We start from the raw sequence: 27,364 nt of genomic DNA on the forward strand, positions 1-27,364 counted from the left end.
TTCCTTGTTTCTTTTGCTTTCCAAAAAGTGTAATCCATGAAAGCAAGTCTGTAGTCCATGTTGGCTTTGAGAATAACGAATTTTTCAAGGGGTAGGAGTGTGTAGTTTCTGTCATGGTACTGTCCTATAACAAATGACCTACATGTATCTACAGTGTTCCATACTAAAGTGGAAATCAGCCCTGGTGGATCAATTAACCATTCTTTCTACATAGATCCTGGAAATAGAAAGGAAAAAGTTGTTTAATAAATTGAGAGTGAAATATTACATGCTTTTCAGTTGATTCAGTATTTGGAATTATTTAAAAAAGAAAGGTCAAAATATACTGTAAAGGAGTTTAATGTAAGACATTAGAAACTTTAAAAAAATCAACTATAATGATTTTGTAGTCTTCTAGGTAGAAATGGCTAGTACAGTTCTACAGAATTATTTAGAATTAGTTTTTCAAAGCAAATTTCATTATGTACCCCTTAGAAAAAAGCATTGTATAATTTCCAGAACAGATTTATTAAAGAAAATACTTTTGCATGTATATGCATAGAAATATCTTTCTAAGTCCATCTTTTGTTCAGTACAGTACTTTTATTTTGCTAGATTGAAAGGTTGTTATTTTTTTTCCCTGAGTTCTTTTTCAAATGAAGCTACTTTTCTGAGTTTGAGCAGAGACTTTAATTTCAGTGCCATTCTTACAAGAAAATCTAACTCCTATTTTTTAGCATATTTTGTTCTGTTTTCATTAGTTATAGTTATTAGCATCCTCAAAAATTATTTTCTTCTTCTGTGACTCTGGAAATAGAGTTGTATGTATATCTTGTATTTATGCATGAAGCCACAAAGTACAACACTTACTGTAGCCATGTGGACAGAGTATCATGGGCTGTACGTCATAGCTATTAAACAGCTTGACGTTTGCCCTGAAATATTCTGTAACCCTGATCTTCTCCACAGAGCTTCTGAAATTCCTCCCAGTGTTGTAATCCCGAAGCTGTCAATCATATCAAGGGACTCTCTGATTTCCTCCTAAGTTATACTTTTTCCTTTGTCTGTGGTTTTGCCTGTGGCCACCTATATAAGAAGGTGATATTTGGAAACACACAGGGGACTGTAACAGAGGGACTATGGAACAGCAAAAAGTAGGCATGTTTGCATTTGGCTGAATTTAGGTGCAACCCGGAAAACTTTTCCAGTTGTTTCATGAAGAATAGGAAAAAGAATAAATAACATGTATCCTTGTAAATTTACGTAAAGCTATGAAAGTAAGTGAAGGAAAAACATGTACCTTGCTCTTTCCTTTCCTCTTTCCCCTTCATATTTTTCTTATTTTGAATTAAGCTGCTTTCTGAATCGTTGCTGTCAAGTTCCAACTACCATGTGTGTCACTGGCCCATATAAACTGAGTAGAAGATTCATGGAAGGGTGAAACTGTTATCTTTAACTGATATAAGTAATGTGAGCTTTTTGCCATTAAGGCCTCTATGCAATCTTTGCAATCTGGTTTATGATCATGACATCTGAGGAATATAAAAATCCATTATGTTCTCCTGAAGTCATTGTCAGTTTAAGCCTCTGAATAATATTTCAGCAAAGGTTGGGAAATTAATTTTCATAGTTTTATAATTGATTTCAAATCTAGATGCCTTATTCATGTAAAAATTAATAAGAATTGGGCAGCCAGAGACCTAAAAACCTTCAGGATTTATTAGAAAGTATATTTTTTTAACCTGACTTTTTAATCCAATTTACAAAAAATACCTAACCAAATCAGAACATTACATTGCCAGTAGTTGTCATGATAGGTTTGAAATAAACATGGGAAAAACGTATAAGCATTGCTTATTGCATATTTAAAGACTCTTGCATTCTAGTATGATGACCATAGTAAGAAAACTTAGGTGAAATAAAATAGTCATTCAAAAGTTTATTCATTTTAGTGACAATTACAATTTATATTTTGTTTTCTCTTTATCAACCACTACTGTCTAATTTTAGGTGATTTCTCTGTTGTGATAAATCAGAAAGGGGTAGATGATGAAATCTAATATATCCAACAAAATAAAGGAATCTCTTCATAAGTGAAAGCAAAGGATTACGATGTTTAAGGTGCTGTGAATATGCCTCCAGGTGGACTCTGTTGCAAATAAATATGGAGTTTAGCTACAAAAAGAGTATTGAAAAGACAGTGTAAATAATCTGATACAGAACATCTGAGAATTTACTTATTTGTTAAATATTAGTTTATTTAACAGTCTTTAATTGATTATTCATATGTGGTCAAAAATTGTGTCATTTTTCTGCTATGTTTTATAGTCCTGCTGTGGTGTAGTCTTTTGCCACTATCTGTTATTGAATATTAGTGTTATGTTTTAGCCTATATATTATGATGCTTCGAATACTTTTCTAAAAGAGAATAAATATATAGCATGTGAATAGTTAATTTAAATAGTGAGTTAAAACCTTTGGCACTTTAATTAATAAATTGCATTATGGATTTTGATCATATGCATTTGTCAAACAGTTCTACTGTCCAGAAAGATATAGGTGATGTATGAGGAGGGCCTATCTTGTAATTTTAATTTTATGAATAAATCTTACTGCAGAGTGCTCCAGATTGATCTATGCTAGGAAGTGAAACCACACAGGTTCTTATGTCTGTCATAATGGTGAAGATAAACTCTTGAGGAGGAAATCTGATGAGATGGATCTGCTTGGCCGTGCTATTGTACATAATTTTGCTTTTAAAATATTCAGACTAAAGAGGTTCTTTTCCAAACACTGTATTTTTGTTTGTTTGTTTGTTTTTATTCAAACCTGGGAAGGACTTCAGTGAAGGAAAATGGGATAAAACATGCTATCTGAGAACAGTATAATGCTAGGTCAGTACGAAAAATCTCTTACCTTCAATGCTTCTGTGTAGTGCAGTTTGTAACTGTTCTCAATACGTGGTGAACATAAAATTTTTTAATGAATCAAGCATCTTGATAATGAAAGATGCTGTGACACTGGTGATTTGATGAGCTTCCTCCAGGAAGTGACTGCAGATTCTCAATCCTATTGAGAGTAAACCTCAGTAACGCTACAGAAAATTGTGGATCTTTTTCTGTAAACTTGTCAGTGGGGTTAAAGCTTGATAGACATATATAGCCTTTGCATATGATAGCTTTGGTCAGCTAGAACTCTCATAATCCAAAGATAAAACTACTTTGGTTACTGTTAGGAACCTTCAAAGGATAATTCATCTTAGGTCCAGACTAGAAGCCATAAAGTCTGTGCAGATGAAATTGTGCAGCTATCTCAATATACTTCAATCAAAGTTTTAGAAAAGGACATAAATAATTTAGTTGAATGCTTGATCCTGACAAGTGGTGAAGTCCTGTGAACTATTACATGTATTATTGAACATGGCTGTCATTCTCATATCACTCATCTTTTACTGTTTTTTAGGAGGTTTTGGTAAAATGCATGCCAGTTTCTGGATGCCAAGTCCCATTTTTTCTGGGGTTCATGATAGATTTAGTAGTAAGAAGAGGCAGAAATACATCATACTGTAGGAGATCTTTACACAGATAGAAGGTTGTTTTGCTGCAATACAATTTCAGCTGTTAACCAATGCCAGTTGTCATGCATATAGCAGATCTAAATTTGCTGTGATGTGTTTTGCTTGGGAATTCAGTTTATCAGAAATCACACTATATTTGAATAATGCATTTTTTTTCCAGATAACACACCCACTCATAAATTTAAGTTCTGGGTTTTAGCTTGTATAAATATCACTGCATACACCAGATCTTATGATGAAACAACTTCATATTACAGTGTTTTGTAAAAATGTTTTGATTTGAAAATAACAGAAAGAGAGTTTCTTGCATCAAATACAGGTATTCTTCTGTGTCAAAGCATGTAACAAGTTTTTATTTGTTTGAGTTTTCTTGGAAAATTACCTGTATTAACCTACCATGACTAAAGCAGCAAAAAGGGGAAAATTTTCCAAGAGAAGGGTAGTGTTTTTAATAGTGCTATAAAACATAATAGCATATAACAATATATGCTGTAGCATATAATGGATCATTGTCGCCAACTTTTTTGAAAGTAAATTAGTATCTTTATTTTATTCCAATTATTCCAATGTCTTAAAATCACTTCCTTTAGTTTATTTTATATGTATTCATTCTCATATATGTGAATCAAACACTGACTTTTTCCAATGTGAATGAGCACATCCAAATAAATATCCTATTCTATTATATTAAGGTTGCTGAAACAGCACAAATGAAGTTAGGTATCATACTGTTTACTTCTAGCTTTGGTAGCTACTCACTCAGCAACCTTAAGTAGTTCCCTTAATGCACGGTAATCTTAGATCTCTCATCTAAAACATTGGTAGAACATTCACCTAACTCATCATTCATTAGAATGGTATGTGGCTTTTATTACCATGTTAATATTTATAGAAGATTTGGGGATTTTTCTCATAAAAAGATGTTGTAGGTGAAAGTGAATTTTTTTAGCTTTAAGTTTTTTGGCCTTTTCCATATTTTCCTATATAACTTGGGTTGTACTTTAAGTGTAATTATCATCATTTAAATGCCACTGTGACTAACAGAGTAATGAATTAAGTGTGTGCATTCAATTGTTGAACTTACATGGTATAATGGGGCTTAATTAACATTGATATATTGATATAATGTTTTACAACACTCTGAGGATGTGCATATATTGAGTAATTAATCCTCTCAACATGTAGGTTAGTGAGGTTAATATGGTTATGTTTATTCTGCAGATGGGTAGAGTAAAGAAAGAGAGAAGTATGAGGTGAAAGAATTTGCCCATGAACCATGCAGTTTCTGAAACAATATCTGAATTACATGTGAGCTTTTCAGACCACCATGTATTTGATGAAAACATTTATCTTTTGTCCTCTATTCATGACATATTTCAACTTCCTGCACTTATTTGTTCTGCTCTAAAGGAAATGAAACAATTTTAATTTGTACTACTTCAATTAAAAGAATGGCATGCCATTATTAACTTTCAAATGAGCTCGAGAACAAGAACAATTCCATTTTCCTCCTCCTCAAAGGACACTTGATTTTCCTAGGTGAAGGAGTATCATCTTTAAACTGATAACTAGTTAAGACAATCTTTTCCAAATAACTAATGCTTACAAATAGAAATAACTTTTTGCAATAAAAATTAAAATAAATATGTCCATATCAGCCCAATGTCACTGCTAAGTCATATTTGCCCTCATGTTTTCTGTTTCTACTAAGAAAGATCAACCTAATTTATTTTCTAGAACCTGGGGTAATTTTAAAATCAGCAGAAAATCAAGATTTTAAAATATACTTTAGACTCTTACTGTCAGAGACCAGTTAACTATTGGATTCTTATAAATTGCTATTTTATCAACTAAAATAAAAACTGTACATGAAGTGCCTTTTACTGCCTGAATCCATAATGATGTTGCATGGATATTTTTGCAATATTTACAAAAAAGAATTGAATAAGAACTTCTTTTACTTCATTCAGAGTTTTGGGAGAAACAGCAAGATTTATAGGCTATTTTGTTTGAAAATATTTCTATAAAGATCTTCACTGAAGGACTGTAAAACCAAGAAGTGAGTTTTAAAATAGCTTTGAAACAGGTCATGTCTGTTATAAACTGAAATCTTTTCTGAAAATACATTCCCAAGCCTAATTTTGTCTTATTTGTATAAGGAATACTGTTTTAAAAAATAATAATAAACCCAATTATTTAATTAACATTGTTTGACAACTAGTTCTTCAGATTTTAACTGTGACATTTTTCTAACTTTCTTTTTACAGTGTTACCTAGTCATACATGTGGCAACCCAGGAGAAATACCCAAAGGAGTACTTCATGGAACAAGATTCAACATTGGAGATAAAATCCGATATAGCTGTATCTCTGGTTACATCTTAGAAGGCCATGCCATGTTGACATGTATTGTGAGTCCTGGAAACGGTGCTTCATGGGATTTTCCAGTTCCTTTTTGCAGAGGTAAAAATGAAAACATGAATATCTTTAAAATATTAAGGCAATATTAAAACAGCAGATTAAATATATTTATTTTGAGGTTTTGGGTTTGTTTTTTGGTTGTTTTTTTTTTTTTTTTTTTCGTGTTTTTTTTTTATTTATTGTTGTGGTTTTTGTTTGTTTGTTTGTTTGTTTTTTAAATTTATAAATATAAATGCACTAATGTACTGTCTGAAAATCTAAACCATTTAAAACTGTAATCACAGTTCAGAAGCAATGACTCTCCAGATTTTACATTCAGAGGTAGATATTATCTATTGGTTTGAGTTTTTTTCCTTTTTATTTATGTGGAGGCTAGCTATATCAATTTGACAGCAGGAATTGGAAAGTGCTTTTACAAGTTTCTGCATTTGGAAAATTTCTGTTACAAGGAGAAACTTGAAATCTTCAACCATATAATCTTTGAAGAACACCTCTGGTCGTCCTTTGAGTCCAACTCATGGTTCAAAGCATGGATAACTTCAATGTTAGGTCAGGTTCCTCAGAGCTTTGCCCAGTTGAGACTTTAATACCTCCATGGACAGAGATTCTAAAGCCTCTCTGGAAACCTGTTCTAGTGCCTAGCTTCCCTCATTCTCATGTCCAATTTGAATTAGCTTTTTACAGATTATATCCATTTCCTCTTTTGCTCTGGACCTATGAAAAAGTTTTGGGTCCATCTTTCCTAAACTAAACAATGCAGTTAAATTTTCTGGTAGCTCCTCTTGTCCAAGCTGAAAAATCCATTTCCCTCATTCTCTAGTCTCATACATCATGTTCTTCAGAATCTTAACCATCTTAGTAGCCCTTCTCTGGACTTGTTTTAGTCTGTCAACGTCAGTGTCTCTTCTGTGCTGGGGGACCCTAGGGTGGGCAAAGCATTCCAGATGTGGCCTCCTGAGTGTTAAGTAGATGAACTCTCTTTAACTCTCTCTCTTTAGCTGCTGGTTATGTTCTTGCTCATGTAACCTAATATGAGGTAAGCCTCCAATGCTACAAAAGTGCACCACTGATTCAGCTTGTGTTTCACTGGGACCTCAGGTCATTTTGTCAGAGCTGCTACCTAGCGTATAATTTTTGCATGGGATGATCCTGTTCCAGACATAAGACTTTTTATTTCTGTTTTGGAATTTCATGAGATTCTTGTAATTATTCCAGCTTGTCAAAACCTGTCATCAAAACCTGTCTGAATGGAAGTCCTGCCCTTCAGGGTGCCAGCTGCAAACCTTGCCAGGGTGTATTCAGTCCCATACTCCGGACTCATGGTTAAGATATTATATAAATTCAGTCCCAGTTTGAATCCCTGGGGAATGCTGCATGTTACTAACCACTATACTTGACTTTAAACAGTTGGTCTCTGCTGTTTGAGCCCGATGGCCCAGCCACTTTTTCACCCAGATAATAGTCCACCTCTCCAGTCCATATGTCCTTAATTTGACTACAAGAATATAGTGGGAAACTGCATTGTGAAAGCTTTGTTAATGTCAAGATAAATCCTTTAATCAAAGAAAACAGTCAGGTAGCCAAGGATGATTTGCATCAGCAAAAGTTGGCTGTTTCTCTCCACCTTCTGATCCTTTGTGATTGGGAATGGTTTTCATAAACACTTTTAGCATAAATTTCTGGAGGGCTGAGGTGAACTTGACAGATATACAGTTACTAGGATCTTTGGGGTTTTTTGAAAATGAGAAATGAAAAACTATCTTTTTTTTCCAGTCACTGGGAATCACCCTTGATTGTCACAAACTTTCAGGGATGATTGTCCTGGGTTGAGTGAGTTGTGGAGTTTTTTGGTGGCAGGGGAGGGGGCTATCGGGGTGGCCCCCTGTGAGAAGCTTCTCGAAGCTCCCCCAGCTCCACATCGGCTCCACTTCTGTTTGGGAAATTGAGCCAATCAGCTGCGCCTCTGCGATAACGTATTTAAGAAGGGACATGGTGACGGGCAGTCGGACTGGTGAGGAGGAGTCGCTGCAGCTGCATGAACACCAAGGTCAGTGGAGGAACGGAGGAAGAAAGGAGGGGGGAGGTGTGCCGGAGCAGAGACCCCCCTGTATCCTGTGGTGAGACGGCAGGGCGGCCCCCCCTGACACCCATGAAGATCTACGGTGGAGCAGACATTGATTTGTGGCCTGTTGCTCCTGCTCGACTGATCAAGGTTCTGTGCCTGAAGACGGCCGGGGTCTCATGGGAAAAGGTAGCCCCGCTGCTGTAATTCAGCACTGGGAGGATTGCAGCATGCGGGGGAGTCCCACGCCGGAGCAGCTCGGGAAGGGCTGCAGCCGTGGGAGAGAATCCAGTCGGAGGAAGTTAGTGACCCATGACGGAGCAGTGTGGGGAACGCTGCGGCCCATGGGAGGAATTCAAGTCGGAGAAAGTTTGTGGAGGACTGTCTCCTGTGAGAGGAGGACCATGATGGAGCAGGAGGTAATGAGTTTTGGACACTCCCCTCACCGAACATGAAGGAAGTGGCAGCGCTGACTGCACCCCCCATTCCCTGCCCCTGCGCCACTGGGGGAGGAGGTAGAGATATCGGGAGCAGAGCTGAGCCCGGGAAGAAGGGAGGGGTGGGGGGAAGGTGTTCTCAAGATGTGGCAATGCTTCTCACTGTCTTACTCTGTTATGTGTTGTTAGTGTCTGTAATAAATGTATGTTCTTTTTTTTCTTCCCCTAACGAGTCTGCCTTTTGCTCGTGATCATAAAAGGGGGATTTTCCCCCATCCCAGTCCTATCTTGAACCCCAAGCCTGGCTCTCTGTCCCTTCTCATTGCCGGAGGGGAAGGGAGAGAGAGCTGCTGCATTGTGGTTGGCTGCCAATCAGGCCTAAACCACGACAATGATAAAGAGTATCCTCACACTGTGGCACACCAAAAACCCTTAGGTGCATACTGTTAAGTACCATGAACTTGCACATATGCTTTTTACTTTTGTCATTCCTTATACTGTTTCTCCTATGCTGTGGCTACTGATTTTCTCCCCAGAACTTCACCATTTTATTGAGAATAGGGAGGCCTGAGGGTTAATTGAGTGCTTCAGCCTTTTCTGTGTCTTCTTCACAAGGTCACTTACCCCACTGAGCAGCAGGTCACCATGTCCTTCATTTTCTTTTTGTTGTTATACCTATAGAATAGTTTCTAGAATGACCGCTCTTCACGTTCCTCACCAGTTTTATTCCATCTGAGCTTTGGTCTTCCTCTTTCTATCCTTGCATTCCTGAGTAACACTTCTATATTCCTGTCAAGTAGCTTGTCCGTGGTTTCTCATTTTGTATACTCATTTGGGTTTTTTGTGCATTTCAGTTAAAACATCTCAGTCAGTAATTTCCTGTTCAGCCCCAGCAGCCTCCTGCTACACCTACTCATTTATGTACATAAACAGATGTGTCATTCTTGAGCTTGAGGAAGCTGCCCTTGAAGTCAAACACGCTTTCCTGGTTCCCTTAGCCCTTCAAGACTTCAGTCCATGAGATCCTGTCTACCACTTCACAAATAAGTTGAATCTGCTCTGATGAAGTCCAATGAGTTGATTCTACTCCATGCCTTCCTCTCTTCCCTTAGGATCTTCATCTCATGGTTATTGTAACCACAGCTGCTGTTGAATAAAATTTATTTGAATGTCTCTTTGTTCTTACACCTAGTTAGCCTGTCCCAGTGTCTGCATTACAAAAATTCTTCACAGTGAACTCAGAAATCCAGTGGATTGTTTGTTCTCAGCTATGCTGCCATCCATATAGATGTTGGAATGGTTTGTCTCCCATGAGAACCAGAGCCTGTGGCTGGGAAACTTCTAGTTGTCTAAAGGTCTTGACCATTTCTTGATCAGGTGGTCTGGAGCAGATATTCACTGTACTGACCTCCCTCTTGGCTTCCCCTTCTCATTCTAGCTTGCAGGAGATGAATGAGCTTGTTGCCTGTTGTGCAGAAGAGCTCTGTTCGTTCAAGATCTTTCTGTGTGTGCAGCCTCCCCTTCCTGCTTTTTTGAAGAGCCTGTGTCTGTCCACTGCAGCCCTTCAGTCAAGTGAGCTGTTCCACTAAGTCTCTGTAATCAAAATGACACTACAGTTCTGTGACTATTCATGCACTTTCAGTTTGTCCAGCTTGCTTCACATGCAGCACATTTTTGTGTACAGGCACTTCAACTGGGCTTCCAATCATGTTTCTTTCTGAGAGGGAGGGAGAGAAACATTCATTACCCTGTCCCATGTGTTCTTCCCTGGGCCTATTCTTCCTGCTTAGCTGTAGGTTTTGGCCTGTATCCCTGACAAACTTAGTTTAGAACTCTCCTCACTAGGTCAGCAAACCTGTTCACCCAGGCAGATTTCATCTCTCCCCTGTTGCCCTCGTTCCTTGAAGAGGATCCTGTGGTTGAAGAAGTCAAAGCCCTGTTACCCAGCACCTGCTGCGTAGTCAAGTGTTTTTCTGTAGGAATCTGATGCTCCTACCTGAGCTTTTCCTCTTAACGAGAACCTCTCTGATCTCCCGTGCTTTTCACCTTAATCTCAAGCCCTGTGCAAAAACTTTAACCACTCAAATTCTCCCTTGGGAGTATTATCAATACCCATGTGGATGAGCAACAAAGGGTAGTTGTCTTCTCTAATAATTTGTAAAGGTTTCTTTTATCTGCAGGGGCTTATAATGTAATTCATCACAGCAAAGAAATATTTTATAAATTTCTGTGCTCCAAAACAAATACAAGATTTAATAATCAAAAAAAAAAAAAAAAAAAAGAAAAACAACAGAGATTTGGTTCATGTCTGTTTGTAGTCAATTTCAATCAGTATGCAACAAAGATTTCTTTTACAAGTGCTTCAAAACCAGAAAGAAAACAAAAACTTTCTAGTTTTCCAGTTGTCTGATCTTAGATGGGTTTTTCTGTCTTTCTCATAAGAGGTAGTAAACAGATTTCAGAAAAATATACATGTCATAATTTCATGGTGTCACCACTCTCTACTAAGTATTTGTTCCATTTCTGCAGATACTGCCCATTTTGGTGCTATTTGCTACATACAAATATCTCTAACAGGACTGGAATTTTGTTCATCATTTGTACACTGTGAATTTAACCCATTAATAAAAATTTCAGTGGGGTCCTAAAACCTGTGTAGAGCTTACATGAAAACCAAAGAATTCTGCATACCTTCTGTCACGAAATGAGAACCGTAACAGAAAAGTTATTTAACAGTTAATGATTTATGCTAGCTGAGTCATTGTCACAGTGGATTATTAGAGTTCATGTAGAATGTGTATTTGATGAGTGTTTTAAGACACTCCTTATTTTATTTCATTTTATCAGTTTGGAACATATGCAATGAGGTAGCCCTTTACCTTCATTTCTGTCTTCAAGCAAGAAATGTTTCCCTATTGTTTCCCTAAGAACCTTGGTCTTTTCCATGAAAGCACCTTTTGTTACAGTTTTGTTTCCAGATGGTATTATTATTTATTGCCATCGTAAACTAATTTCATGGCATCCATGCAAGATAATACAGCAGAGTTAAATACAGCTACATGGTTTATATACTAATAGATTAAGGATTTCATAACTACACATAGACTTCTGGGAATAACTGGATTAACTTTCATAATTATTAAAAAAATATATATATTTGAAATCTGAAATGGTCATTACTTTGTCCTCAAAGAATTCAGCATTTTCTCTTTTTTGCTTCAAAATTAGGGCTTTACTATTAATTTGTTGTATACTGTTATTTCAAGGGATAATTATCACCGTTAAAATAAAATTATATTATCAAGTAAAGGATTATCATATCAGTGGAAGACAGTTTAGGATATGTAATTGAAAAAGAAGAGAGTCTTCACAAGATATCCAGAAGACTGATCTTTTATTTCTGTGGGAGAGAGAGTATGAGATTACAGACTACTGGCTAATTTTTGAATTTCTTATTCTAGCTATCCTCTCTTAAGACCAAGTTTTTGCATGAAAAAGTTTCAGAGTAGGGGTTTTGATTTTCAGTTAGCTCGAGCATGTATTATCAGTTAACAACTGAACTTTTCTGCCAGGTTAGCAAATAGTTTGTCCATCACTATTTCTGTCTTATTGAAAAATTATGTTTTTTTTTGACTAACAGATCAGATTTTCTCTCCAGAGTGGATGGATGGGGAATAGGTTTTTGTAATATAACAAACATATGATAGAATAAATAAGAATTGTAAAAGGCTACTAAATGAAGCACAATGTTTACAAAGAAAAAAAAGACCAGTTTCAAGTCCCAGGAAATACAAGACTGACCTTCTGAGTCCAGTATTGTCAGGTCCAATAACTACAGGACAACACCACTGGGGTCTGCTTAGATCGAGCTCACTGAAACGTCAAAGCTAAAATGTTCAAAGTAGTGCTACAGCTGCAATGGGTGCCCACAGGTGACTAAACAAATTACAATGTTTTCTGTGTTTTAATTTTGTACATACTATTAACTTGAAGTGAGAAATCTGAATTTTTAATACACATAAAATAGACACTATTTTTCTAAACCAAAATAATTTCTGAAATTTTAACAAAATAAATCCGATTCTATTTAGAGAGTAATCCAGATTGTTTTGAACTGCCCTTTGAAAACCCTGGAGAGAGAAAGAAAATTCATCTTAGATGCATGGTCTAATGAGTGTTTAATTTATGTGAAGTTGATCAACAGCAAGAGAAGAAATTGAGAAAGGGAGGCAAACTGATTAGAGCACTTATCTGGGATGCAGTACATCTGGATTCAAGTGATGATAGTGAAAAAAAAAACAAAACAATCTTCTGACAAGTTTCTATTTTTTAAAACACAAGAAAGAAACACAGGTGTTGGCTTTACCTATACAAAATAAAGTCTTTAAAAAACTAAAATAGTAAAGAAGATTAGCAAGTAGAGGTGAATATTTTGATGGTTAAAGAGCTGACTGCCAGTTGAAACTAGATTAGATCAATGAGCTGTCTGATGAATGTGTAATGCTACAGCATTGTAAAATTTCATGATGTTTTTGGTCTTTATGGATCTGGCAGTTGAGCAGCTTGACAGTTGGCATTGACATATTAAAATTTATTTTTAAACTTGGCATTGATATACTATGGCTTGTTTTTAGGTTTTTGTCAGTAAGACATTTTAAAATGGTAATTTTAAAGTCTTATTTCAAAAAATCATTTGACTAACTCCGCATATTAACCATTTCCAAAATATCCAAAGCATATATCTGTGAAAGTAATAATTCATGATTATTTCATAGATGTCTTTTATGTACTGAAGAATTTTATTAAATGAGGTACAATTATCTACTTTTTCACAAATGAACTACAGAAAAATACCATTTAATAAAGAATTGAATAAGTCATAAAATCATAGAATATCCCAAGGTGGAACGGGCCCATAAGGATCATTGAGTTCAACTCCCTGCTCCTCATAGGGCTATCTAAAACAAAACTACATGACTAAGAGTATCATCCAGACACTCCTTGAATTCTGACAGGCTTGGTGCTGTGACCACTTCCGTGGGAACCGTGTTCCACTGATTGACTAGCTTCTCAGTGAAGAACCTATTCCTAATGTCCAATCTGAACTTCTGACACAGCTTCGTTACATTTCCTCATGTCCCATCTCTGGTCACCAGAGAGAGGAGACCAACACCTTCCCCTCTGCTACCCACCTTGAGGAAGTTGTAGCCTGCGATAAGGTCACCCCTTAGCCTTCTCCAAGTTGAACAAGTCAAGTGGCCTCATCTGCTCCTCCTAAATCTTGCCCTTGAGACCTTTCACCATCTTGGTCATCTTACTCTGCACACACTCTAATAATTTGATGTCCTTATATTGAGGCATCCAAAACTGGACACAGTGCTTGAAGTAGGGCCTCACCAGTGCAGTGTAGAGTGGGACAGTCACGTCCCTTGACCAGCTAGCTGTGCTGTACCCCAGCCCTTTTGGCTGACAAGGCACACTGTTGACTCATATTCAACTTCCCATCAACCAAACCCCCAGATCTCTCTCCACAGGGCTGCTCTCCAGCCTCAGTAAATAAAGAACTGTTTCAGTGATATTTTTAATAAGGCATGATAAATAATGTATGCCCATGGTTCATTTAGAACCCTCTAAAACTGAAATTTTAATTGACAAAACTTACAAAATGTGACTCAAAATTACATATGTCAATTGATAATGATTTATGAAATGTCACTGAAGTTCTGAATTACATCTGTTCTGGTGCTAGTGATAAAGAAGTAAAGAAATTACTTGAATGACATAACAAGGAAAACCTTTATTACTATGAATTTTGTACTTTAAGTCACAGCTGTTTTTATCAGTTATGTTACAATAGTAATGTAGTAAAATGATCTTTCAAATTAGGACCTTTCAGTATAAAGATGAATAGCCAATTTTGATCATTTAAATTCAGATCCTAAATTAATTTTGAAAGGTTAGATGGGTTTTAAATGTAGTTTTTTGGTTATTATGTAATAAACATTTTTCACATACATAAACTTTTTTTTAGTTTTTTTATAAAAAAGGCATATAGAATGCAGAACATTGCACTCAGTCATTTATGTGAGAAGGAGAGGAAAGTCCAATAAAAATGATTGAATGTTCAAAAGATATCTAAACCAGTTTAAATAAGGAAGCTTTCTAAGATACTGTTTCTTGTTCTTACCCCATATTTGCATATCTGTTTAACAGGGCTTGCCTCTCACTTGTAGCAAGATCTCATGCAAAACACAGTTTAGCAAAATTGTCAGATTGTTATTTTTGGTGAAATGACTCTTTCTAATTTGAAGAAAAATGTAAGGTTTTTCATTGACTGCCATGGTTCCTCAGTGATTCTTTTGATTCTTACATACATTAACTTGATGGATACGTTTATCTGTTTTATCTAAACTACACATCTATACATTATATATGTTTTTTGTGAAGAGATGCCAGCCACATGTTTGCATGTGTACTTTCTATAGGATGCATATTCTCTGAATTCAGAACACTTAATTCCTGACTACTGAGAGATCCAAATGTTTGTAACTGTATATTTCAAGTAGTCATTTATGGTGATACAAACAGCACTTTGTGCAGTTGCTTACAACTTGAAAATAACCATGAGTGTTTGGAATTAATTACTTGCACATTTTAAAATGCAATTTGTTAATCACTTAGAGTTTGAATTCATGAAGCCTGAGGCACTATCTACTGTCAAATTACTCCAAGCACAGTGATGCATTAAAATTCCTGAGCACTGTTCTAGCTCTCTCAAAAAAGTAACATAGAGAAGACCCTGGCCAAGATGGACAATCAGTCCAAGGAGGCCAACTAGCTCTGGGGCCAAACACCATGTATGTCTGGACTGTTTATGTCTCCTACCTTCCCATCAGTGTGGCCACATCCTTCCAGCCTGAACCCACTCTTAGGCAATGTATTACATTTTAGCATTCAACAGTCTGGTTGTCTGAGCCTCACTTCCTCTATGATGAAGGAAGTCCCCACACCACAGGCTCCTGCAACATGGGAAGTATGTTAGAAAGAAGATCTTTCTGTGCAGCTGCTTTTGCAGCGATCTTTACCTAACACATCCACATCTCTCAGAGAGAAAATACTCTCTGGCTCTCTGGTCTGAGTTAGTTTCTGTGGTCTTACCTGACTAATATTCACTTTCCGTTTCTGAGCTAACTTTGTTTCTCGCAAACATCTTTGAAATGGTGTTATGAATAGATTAAAAAGCTATGCATCCCTCTGGTCAGATATCTGTAGTAGCCTGAGTTCCATTGGCTTTCATTGGTGATGAACAGTGTATAAATTTAGATTTTTGCATGTGATTACCAGAAATAATCAACAACATAAGCCTTCCTTGTCAGCTGTAAAGTTCAGAGTTTAGAGCTCAATACTTATTCAAGAGCTCTGCAGCAGAAACACTGAGTAACATTGTAATTACCACTAGCATGTTACTTAATGTCAGTATAAACACAATAGGAGGTGTCATTGAGAATGTTGTCATAATAAAATTTAACAGCAAGAAGCTAGTACCAAAGAGTAATGACTGATTTAGGATTTTGCACATCATGCTGGTTACACTAGATAAGAAAAGCCTGCTTACTGGCTTTCAAGAATACAGGTAGAACCTGTATGTGTTATTAACCATAACTTTTAGATTTTGATACATTTAAAAAACAAACAAACAAACAAACAAAACAAAACAAAACAAAATAAAACTAAAACTCAAAATCAAAAACCAACCAAACAAAAAACACACTGTTATGACAAAATATGAGCAAGTAGAAAGCCTGAAAAAAAAAGAGAGAGTGGAAATTATCAGGTTTGGATTTTGGGATTTTCATTCAAACTGATACTGATGATGACTGCAGTGGAAAATAATAACTCAGTGTTAGTTTCTGTACTGAAGTATTGGCACAGGATGTATGAAGTTTATTTGGTTTTCATTGCTGCACTAGATAATGATCTGAAGTGCTTTAAAGCTATACAGTTTTGTTTTGGTTTTTGTTTGTTTGTTTGTGTTTTTGTTTTTGTTTTTGTTTTTTTTAAAGGGAAAAAAGGTCATTCTATATATTATCAAATAACAAACCTTGATTCTCATTTCTCTTTTCTTATAGATTTACAATAGTTTTTAAATTATTATAATATTTCCATGTATTGTGCACCAGGAATTTTGACTCTGATCCTCAGCTTTATCCATGAGTTCTTTAATTTTCACTTCCTTTCCTCCTTCATCCCTCAGAGGCACAATGGCCCTTTCAATATGCACTGTATAAAAAGCTAGGAATTGAGGGAGGAATCACAGAAATTACCTGATTTCACCAACAAAAAAAAACCTCTTAGAAGTGTAGATCTATTCCACCCCTAAATCTCCTTCATTTTTTTGTTTAAAAAAGAACATATACGTATCAGGGTCTGGAAAGTATGATATGAAATTTATAGAAAAGACTTGTCCTCCTCTGAGAAATATGTGTGCCAGGAAATCATGAAAATCAATAAGGCTTTGGTAGCCAAGGTTGTGTTACTTTCCTTTATGTCAAAATTTACTTTGCATATAAAATAGTAAAGATAGCTATCTGTTCGAATCTCTTCAGCAGGTTTCTCTCCTCTTTTAGTCAAATTAATGGTCCATACTTAAATGTTAAACAAATTATTCTGTTTCTGCCTTTTGCCCAATTCTTCCTTTTATTTCAGTCCCTAATTAGCTACTTATCCTGTTTTAATAGTCTTTTTTAAATGTCCAGCCACAGTATTCCTCTTCCTTTAATTCAAATGATTCCTTTTTCCTTAAAATCTTCCTTTAAACCTTACTTTCACTGACAGGCTTTCGACTGTGATTGAGAAGGGCAATTTTACTCCTACCCCTCTCTGTTGTATTAATTAGTTATTCAGGTATTATCCTAATTATACTGTAAGTTCCTTGTGTCATGATCTTTGTCAAGCTATTTATTTTTAAATCTCCACATACCCTTATAGTATGTAAATAATACCTAATGATAATAATAATAAGTAAAAATGATAAAGCAGATAAAAATGAAATGATTCTTTAGTGATCGTTCACCTATGTAGAAATATTTTTAATTAATAATGTTGTAACTTTCATATCCACATTGTAACACACCAAAAGCTAGTTAATGAATTTTTAATTTTTTTAATGCCAATGAATTGTGTGGATGACATGTTTTGTTGTTGTTTTTTAAATTATATGTTTTAATATCCAGTAGTAATAATAATCAGCATACCTTTAAAGCTTTCAGTGAAATCTTATGGGGTAAAGAAGACTACAAGAAGTCTGTTAAATCCTTTGGCAATATATTAAAAATTGTTCTAGGCTTACCAAGAAATTCCTATGCTGTGTATTTTTTGAAATTTGGTTAATAACCATTAAAAAATATATGTTATTAATTGATAATGTGTGAACCTTGGAAGGTTCATCTGGTAGCAAAACCTTCTGAATCTGTCATCTGTGAACATTCTGATTCAGAACAAAAAGCTCGATAATAGTTAGTATGATTTTATTAATGCTTCTTAGTTTATAACAGCATTTAATCTGTAAGAATATTCTCCTTTTTTGCAGTTTTTTATAGTTATAAGAAACAAGAAAGATCTTTAGAAAATAAAGGTTCAATATTTTAAAATTTATATCACAGAGAGAGACTTACTTTATTTTTTGTGATTGCCTGCCCAGTTCTTTCTTAAGCTTCTTCTGTGGACGCTTTCAAAGAGCCAAGGTACATGTCCTTCAAATCATCTCATACTAGCTGTCTGCTAATCTTATCCTTGTTTGGCCTAGCACTAAAATGTCATCAACAAGGAAAAGAAGTCAAAAAAACAAAACCAAAAGTCTCTGCATCTTAAAGGCCAGAAAATGTTCTGTTCCATTCACCCAGATTATATTTTATTTCTCTTTGTGCATATATTTTTGGGTATTCTGAGTGCAGAGGGGAAGAGCTGGGTTTGTTATGGCAGAAGCAAAGACGATGCTTTTTTTTTTTTTCAAAGTGCAGCTCCACTAGTAATTGATATTCTGTTCATCAGCTGAAGGAGCTTGTGGAGGGACACTGCGTGGGACAAGCGGAATTATTTCAAGTCCTCACTTCCCTTCAGAGTATGAAAATAATGCTGATTGCACCTGGACCATATTGGCTGAACCAGGAGATACCATTGCTTTGGTCTTTACTGACTTCCAGTTAGAGGAAGGATATGACTTCTTAGAGATCAGTGGAACAGAAGCACCATCAATATGGTAAGTCAGAGACTTTGTAAAGAACTCAGATTCTGTTTTGCTTTTTTTGGTGAGTATTTTGAAAAGATATTAAAGGATATTTAAAATATTTTCTACCTGTTCTTAATAACTGTTTTTTTATGCATTTTCCTTTGATCCCTTTCATACTCCAGAACTGAAGAAGAAAATAGTAGTTTGCTTCTAATTCTTTCCAAATCTTGACCTTTCCTCTTATTTTCCTCCATCTTTCAGTATCTTATCAGCGAACATTTATTGATATTACATATTTGAACTTGTTATGAGAACACTTACTAATGTTGTGTCTTGAATGGCTTATCATGATATTGTACTCCAACAATGAAAGTAGTGAGAAAAATTCAGCCTCACAGTAAAAGAAGAATCTATAGAGAGCAAATAGATGCCATGTTATTCTAAACAGGCTATAATTCAGTCTTAGTACATGTACTCATGTATGCAAGTATTACTATCTTATGTTGGCTGACGTTAAAACTGCTTAACAATATTAGGGCTTAATAATTATAATACTAAATCTACATTCTCTGTACTAAGTAAAAGTTGATAGGTTTGTCCATGGGAATGGATTAAATTGTAGATCAGTTTGTATTATGATTTCTCTGCATGCTACATATGCAGGTTTTTAATTTTTATCATCTCTGAGAATGTCTTGTGCTTGACATGTGCACCATTGCTATAAAATGTAGCCTAGAAAAAAATTACAGATCTACTCATAGATGACTGATGGCTATTATCTTCAGAATGCCTTTCTGGAGATCTGAAGCAGTCTCACTATTATTTTAATGTCATAACAGGACAGACAGTGCAATATATTAACAATTGCGAAGTACTAGGTAGCAACTGATCTGTTGAAAACCTCTATCAAATAAAAATGTGTGTCAACCATGCTTGGAAAATATGTAAAAACTTTGTTTTGAAGATACTTCTGGTTCTGTATCACAAGATTACTCTCTAACATTTCCATACGATGAAGACTTGTGTAATGGCAGTTGGTGAAGCAGCTTTATACCAAATTAAGTGATTGTGTCTGAGTGTCTGAAGCACAACATGTGAGTACCCCATTTGCCTCTCTCTCATGCAGGGACATGCACAATAGTCATCAATGCCAATGTTTTCTTACTAGGGGATCTAAGGACCAGAAATTTAAATCTCAAAGGGAAGAGCTAATGGAGTCTTCCTGCAGAACTTACAAATCTGTCCATTTAATTTTTTATGAGGCTGTAATAGGCACCTAACAACATATTTGTAACTTTTTTTTTCAAGAAATTAATGTTACTCAACTTGAACATGCAAATATAGGAATAACTTTACATTTACAGACAGTCACGTATACGTATCTGTTCCTCAGAAGATTTCTGATAATAGATGATGTATAAGAATATGAGCAGAAAGCACTGGAAACATTCTGCGTTGATCTCATATGGTGTTGATCTGTGTTATGTTGGAGATCAGAGATATCCTAAGAATTTTATTTCTCCTAGAAATCAGCCTAAACATTTTTCTAGTTTTCCCTGATACATTTTTTGGGGGGGTTGGAGATGTAATTTTTATAATGATAAACTCTAATTACTGAAGACTAAGGATTTATTATATGTTCCTAAGATCATAGAATAGTTTGGGTTCGAAGGGACCTTTAAATGTCATGCACTCCAACACTCCCCCCTGTAGTTGACATCTTCAACTAAATGAGGTTGCTCAAAGCCCTGTTGAACCTGACGTTTAACACTTCTAGAGATGGGGCAACTACCACCTCTCTCGGCGACGTGTTCCAGTGTCTCACCACCCTCATTGTGAAAATTTCTTCCTTATATCTAGTCCAAATTTACTTCTTTTAGCTTAAAATCATTACTCCTTGTCTTATTGCAATAAGCCCTGCTAAAAGTTTGTACTCATCTTTCTTAAAAACCCCCTTTAAGTACTGAAAGCTGCAATATGGTGTCCCCAGAGTCTTCTCTTCTTCAGGCTGAACAACCCCAACTCTTTCAACCTGTCCTCACAGAAGAGGTGTTCCATCCCTCTGATCATTTTTGTGGCCCTCCTCTGGACTGTATCCAACAGGTCCATGTCTTTCCTGTGCTGAGGACTCCACAGCTGGACACAGCACTCCAGGTAGAGTCTCACCAGAGTGGAGTAGAGGGGCAGAATCACCGTCCTTGACCTGCTGGTCATGCTTCCTTTGATGCAGCTGGAGATACAGTTGGCTTTCTGGTCTGCAAACACACACTGTTGACTCATGTCCAGCTTTTTATCCACCAGTTACTCCAAGTCTTTCTTGACAGGGATGCTCTTAATCCCTTCATCCCCCAGACTATATTGTTATCCTGGGTTGCCCTGACCCATGTGCAGGACTTTGCATATGGCATTGGTGAACCTCATAAGGTTCACATGGGCCTACTTCTCAAGGTTGTCCAGGTTCCTATGGATGACATTTCATCCATCAGGTGTGTCAGTGGAACCACACATCTTGGTAACATCTGCAAACTTGCTGAAGGTGCGCTCAATCCTACTGTCCATATCATTGGTGAAGATATTAAACAGCACTGGTATCACTGATACCAGTACAAGATCACTGATAAAAGTTTGGAGAAACTATGGGAAGCTTTATAAGAAATGTTTAAAGGACTACTGGATAATTTGGAATGAAGCTACACATTCAGCTATATTTAAGCCAGAACGGTTACCACAGCGACATTAGAGCCATGCTAAAAGTAGTGCGTGCTATAATCTGCTAAAATCAACTATGTGTTTAAATGTGGAGTTGTTCCATACTTAAAACTAATGGTCTAGAGGTGTATCATCTTAAAATCTGACTTTTTTTTTTTTTTAATTGTTCCCTTTTATTGTATCTGGCACCATGTCAACAGTTTTATACAGTAATTCTGTGTTAGAAGACACATGCTCCATTAGCACAGTCAGGTAATTATGATTGTTTATTCACTTAAGGAATATTTGCTCTAAAATAAGACAAATATCCTAGTGAAGAGCATAGAAAGACAGATATATAAGCATTGCAAAAGCTAAAAAGGGAGTGAGAATAAATAAAATAATTTCAGACTGATGATTCTTTAGTGATTTTAGTGTATGGTGCTATAGGTCTAGATTACCTTCTCCAGACTTATCAATAAGGTTAGAAGCAGTTCCAGCATGATTACAGTCAAAATTGGATGGACGTTTCACAAGCACAACAGTGGAAGTTCTAGAACAGGTAGAATCTAAATGAGGAGGAAAATAATTTTATAGTTCTATAAAATACACATATAGACGATATAGTATTATGGTAATTATATTGATTAAATTGTATAACTTATATTTTTTATATAATAGTAACATTCCTTATACTATATTACTTAGATGCCTCACATGTTTCTGAAACATCTTTAAGATGTTCAATTAATTTCCATGTTATTCAGCTGAATGTTGGTTTGGTTTTCAGTGCATCAGAGAGGAAGAAGAGATTTAGTTACCTTTGCTTATTCTTAAAAGATTATTTGAAAATCATTCATATAGTCCATTGTAATGGAATTAGTTTATAAAAGATTCAGGTGACATTACATCACTATTTATTTTCTGTCCACGTTACAATTAGTGTCCAAAGCTATTCAAGTTCTTTGGGTTCTTTTCCTAATTAAAGAGCAGTTGTATAGCTCTGGTGAATGGATGTACACATATAGATGACCACATTTTTAATCCTACTTTGAATCAATATAAGTGTCAACAAGCTTTAAAAGATGAACATCAGTGTTTGTGAAATGAATGAGAAGTAGGAAGAAAAGGCTTTTTAATATGTGGAGGAAATAAAAGTGTTATTAGTTAGCCTGTAGATGAAAAAAACTCTTTTGAATTTGAATAACTTGCTTAATCTTCTATTACATAAAGGAGTTTAAGATGTAAAATATTTAACTTGAGTTGTTAAGCTGTTGCTCACAATGCCAAGAACAGTACTTCTGGGAAGATAACAGAACGACTTCCTGTTTTCTATGTCTGGAGTCCATCTCCAATTCCACAAAATGGCTGGACTTTTTGAGGAAGTCTGTTGTTAAATGTCAGAACTAAAAAAAAAAAAAAAAAAAATTTGCATAGTTTCTGAACATTAAAAATAACTTTTAAAATACTTCCAAACATGCCTCTAGACTTCAGCTTAAGTTATACAGTACTTAAAATTAAATCAAGGTTGGATCTAGAGGTAGTGTCAAGAAGTATCTCAAAAGCCCAGGCTGAATAAACATGGTTTTGAAGTAAAATCAGGAAAGTATCACTTAGGGAAAGAAACCTCTTGAAAATCTCTTAATGAGTCTTTCCCAAGACTCCTCCTTGAGACTGAAGTGGGTTTTGTCTTTTTTTTTTTTTTTTTTTTTAATTTGGACAGAGTATTTTATTATTTACACGTTAGGTAAAGGTGAGAAATTCACATGGGTGTAGAAACTCCGGACTCAGTTTTTTTCATGTAAATGTGTCCTTGCCATAATTTTTGCAAGATTAAAAAATTATTTGACAAAAAAATTCTCTTAGACTATTACGGTATGCATGAAAGGTGGTTATAATGCTAAGAATAATTATGCAATTTTTTATTTTTTAGCTTGGAATTTTTATATTTAACATATTTTGTTCTAATTTTTTTTTTCCTTTTTTACCTTACAATACTAATGTTATCTGACTGTACTTCAATTTAAACTTAAAATTATTATCCTTCAAATTTTCTCAGTATTTGTCAGTAGAAGAGAATGAACTACAATTCATACTTTTTAGTCCAAATTAATTTCCTAATACTATTTAAAAATACCTTTAAGATTATTCTGACTTCCTTATAAATCACCTCAATATCCTAGTGAAAGGCCATAAAATTATATGTGGATATGAGAGTGATTTGGAAGCAGCAATAATTGTTATTATCTTGGCATACAACTTGACATAAGTACCTGGAGTCATCTGAAACTCCCTTCTTATTTCTGTGTTAATGAATAACTCTCATAACAGCTGGGTCATAATAATAATTTGTGTTTCTTAGATAAATACGCCAGTCCAAGCACTTAGGTATAATTCAAAGCAGTAGTACTTTGATCTGCATGTTTCCTGTCCTGTTTATAGTTATATGTCTTTATCTTACCAGCCTCACTGTGAGAGGTCTATAGCAAAGTAATACATGAGATTATGGAGTGCTCTAAAGCATGTTTTTGACAGACACCTATGGCAGTACATCCATATATACGAGCTGAGTATTTAGCGCAGAAGTACATAATTATACAGCTAAAGGGCGCCATCTATTGGTTTACTGTGGAAAGATGTATTGCTTGTGGATGCACCTTCAATAAAGTTGTTTTACACCAGAAAAGGGCTCGCAACATACCCTTGGCAATATAAGGTTCTATTTTCTTTTATTTCTCCATCAGAAGAGAAAGGATATATCATGACCATGCAATGAGAAGAAGGCAGTTAGATTCCAGGTTTTTCATTTGAGAACACTGTTAGATTTTTATTAATTTATTTGAAATTAATTTTTAGCCTCTTTAGAGACCTTCTGACAGTCATCCCTTTTTTTTCACCAGTGAAACTCTGCAAAGCTGTATGTTTGTACTGGAGATGCTGGTTCTCTTGCTGTCTCCTAGTTTTTGGAAGCTCTTACCTTTCTCCAGCTTTTAACTAGATTTCCCCTTTTACCTATTTTAGTTAGGTAACTGTATCCAATAAGTACAAGCTTCTGTACTTGATAACCTGTCCGTCTGACCTGCCATGAACCATGTTTCGCTTTTTCAGGAAAAGAAGTTGTATGGTTACCCAAAAATTCTTTCTATTGACTTTTATGTTGCAGAGTTTTCAGTTACTGTGTAAAAATCCCATAGTTTATCACTATTAACATTAATGCTGTTTAAAACTTTAACCCAATCTATCAAATATATACAGCAACACAAAACTTTTTACATTGACTTTCTGTAAAACATTGTACAGTTCCAAACCCTAAAATACGTTGGAAGGACAAAGATACTTTTAAGGTTAGTGAGAAGGATAGAAAGTGTGTCTGTATGAAAAACTTTGTAAGCCTGAAAAATACAGTGATCATGACAGAATATTAGATATTTTCATTTAATAATATGTTTACCTGTTTAGAATTAAAGTTCTGTTGATGAAATATATTTTTGCTAACTGATTTCTTCAGCACACCGTTTCTTCAAACTCTTTCTACAGCACACATCATCAGTAGGTATTCACATATGGCAAACTGAATAAATGATAGAAATATCTAAAATAAGTAATATGTCACATGTTGTGTTTCTTTAAGAGACTCAGTGGAATACAACTTTTCCCCAGTTTCTGAGTCCTGTCATCTGCTGCCTTTGTTGCTGATGCTTATTTCTTCTGTTTTCTCCTAGCTATTTTCTCTTGGCAATATCCATGCTCTCACTGCTCCCTTCCCCTTCCACAAACATTTCTGCACCCTCTGTCAGCAGTTGCTACCATGTTCAATGGTTTAAGCTTAAAATCTGGTAAAACTTATCCCAAACAAGCACTGACATATTGTAGTTGATCTTCTTGTCATTTTCCCCTTGGTTTCCAGTAGATTAAGAGTTGAAAAACATAACCCCCGCCAAACCTTACCAAAACAAACAAAAAAAATCAACTACATTGTATAGTCATAGTCAAAATACTGTATAATAAGTTTGAAAACAACATGCTGAACTTGAGTGCCTGTGGAGTTCTGTAATTTTGGAGTGAATGTCTCGTTGGTCTCAGAGTTGTTAAACATAGTCTCAGAAAGGATTATCCCACTCAGAGATTAGGGAATTTAGAAAAAAAAATAGGCACAGTGTTTTGCATAGGATGCTAGCTATGTATACTAAACATGTCATACAGGCAACTGGTATACTCTAGTTCTTAAAGTATTCAGTCTTTTAAAATTCCCTGAGTGGGAAATATCATGTTTTAATTCAGCATCTATATCCAGCTCTTTGACATAGCAGTTACTATACCCAAACATATGCAGATAAACAGTTTCTTCACTCCTACAGTTTTCCCATAATAGGGATTAATAAGTTGATCTCGTCAGTGATGTATCTTGTACTTTGCTATATTTATCAAAATCATCATGTTCCAAAATGGATTTTCTGTAAGCACTCAGATGCCTGCTTGAAAAACTTAATTATCCACAGCTGAAAGTAAAGTGTTAGCTGACTTGGGAAAACACAATGAACAGTGCTCAGTACCTTTGGAGACCACAGAAACTAAAAAACAATGTAGATGAGACAGGGTTCTAACATTTCTATGGGAGGAAGATGAAACCTGACTACTATAAGACAGCAAAACTGCAAAGAAATTGTTATTTTAAGACAGAGTTACATTTCTTTCCCACATCCTGGACATTGTCTTCCTTTTCCTTTCAGCATCCTAAAGACATTTTTTTTCTTTTTTTTTTTTTAAAAAAATAAATTGTTTTGATAAAGAAGAATGTGTGTGAATTTTTTTTGTTTATTAAATTGTATATTAAATAATGTAGCATGTATTATATCTATATATATAGGGAGATGAGCTCTGCTAGTTGAAATGAGGCACCTTCAAATTCTGTTGACTAAAATGACCATAATGAAGAAAAGGACAAAGAGTACAAGTAGCAGTTTCAAAAATAAGATTAAATGTAACATCTGGATTTGTATGTGATCTCTCAGTTGCTGGCATTGCACTGGAAGAAAGGAGATGATGGATGGGATAATGGAGGGAATAAGGGCTTTGAGTTGGGGAGTTGGGAGACAAGAATGCATCTCTGGGTACATTAGGGGATAGTATGTCAGATTTTGAAGAGTTGGTCAGGTTTTGGAAACAGCTTCAGCCTGGGTCGAAGGGGCAGGGAAATTTGAACTTCAGAGTAGCAATGGGGGAATTTGTTGCTCTAGGTCAGAAGAGTCTTTGCAGAGCGATATCCCAAATGAACCTGGGAAGTGTACTCAAGACGCACTGGCACAGAGTGAACAAAAACATCCTAAGCCCACAGGAATACCAACATCACTAATGTTGTCACTTTGATCCAGCAGGCATAAGCCCTCTTCTTTCCTCTTCCACCAAAACAGGACTGTTTTGGTACATTTGCCTTTGCTTTGGAGGACAGCATTGAAGGCTGGCCTGACCTCTTTTTTCCTAGTAAATACATGGTAGCTGTATCGGTATCCTGCGGTCTTTACCCAGATACTGGCCCATATAATGATAAGTGCTGAAATACCTATGTAATTCTTCTGAGATCTTCAGGTAGAACTGTAACACAACGCCTTCCAATTCTTCCTTTTGAACCACAGCTTTACTTTGCATTATAAGTTAACCTTGTGTTCAGAAATGGAGGTGATGGAAATAATCTGATTTAAAAAAAAAATAATAATGAAAAAAGTTGGTAGAGTCCTGATGCAAAGACAAATCTATTTAAGGCTCAGTTAATAAATATGTTTAATTTATGGTAATATCTCACATATAAATCTTGAAAAAGTTCTTAGGCATGTATTTAAAGAAAGCATATCTGAAATGCATTGCTTATCTTTTGTAGTATCATCATGCTAAATAATATATATATGTTAGTAACTGTATGCATAAAGTATGGAAGTTTTTGCAAGGAACTTGACTGTAAAATAGATAGGATAGTAA

General features: G+C 35.4%; 1 protein-coding gene across 2 annotated transcripts in view; it reads left to right on the forward strand.

Moving 5' to 3' along the window:
• CSMD1 (CUB and Sushi multiple domains 1) overlaps nt 1-27,364 on the forward strand; it is a 1,179,538-nt gene that overhangs the window by 562,436 nt on the left and 589,738 nt on the right. For both annotated transcript variants that reach the window (XM_042802880.1, XM_042802881.1), the window contains exons 4-5: nt 5,824-6,018; nt 18,526-18,733. In XM_042802880.1, the coding sequence (XP_042658814.1) occupies nt 5,824-6,018; nt 18,526-18,733 (403 nt within the window). The remainder of the gene's footprint in view (nt 1-5,823; nt 6,019-18,525; nt 18,734-27,364) is intronic.

Source organism: Tyto alba, unplaced genomic scaffold, assembly GCF_018691265.1.
Source record: "Tyto alba isolate M040663 unplaced genomic scaffold, T.alba_DEE_v4.0 Super-Scaffold_40, whole genome shotgun sequence".
Classification (NCBI taxonomy): Eukaryota; Metazoa; Chordata; class Aves; order Strigiformes; family Tytonidae; genus Tyto; species Tyto alba.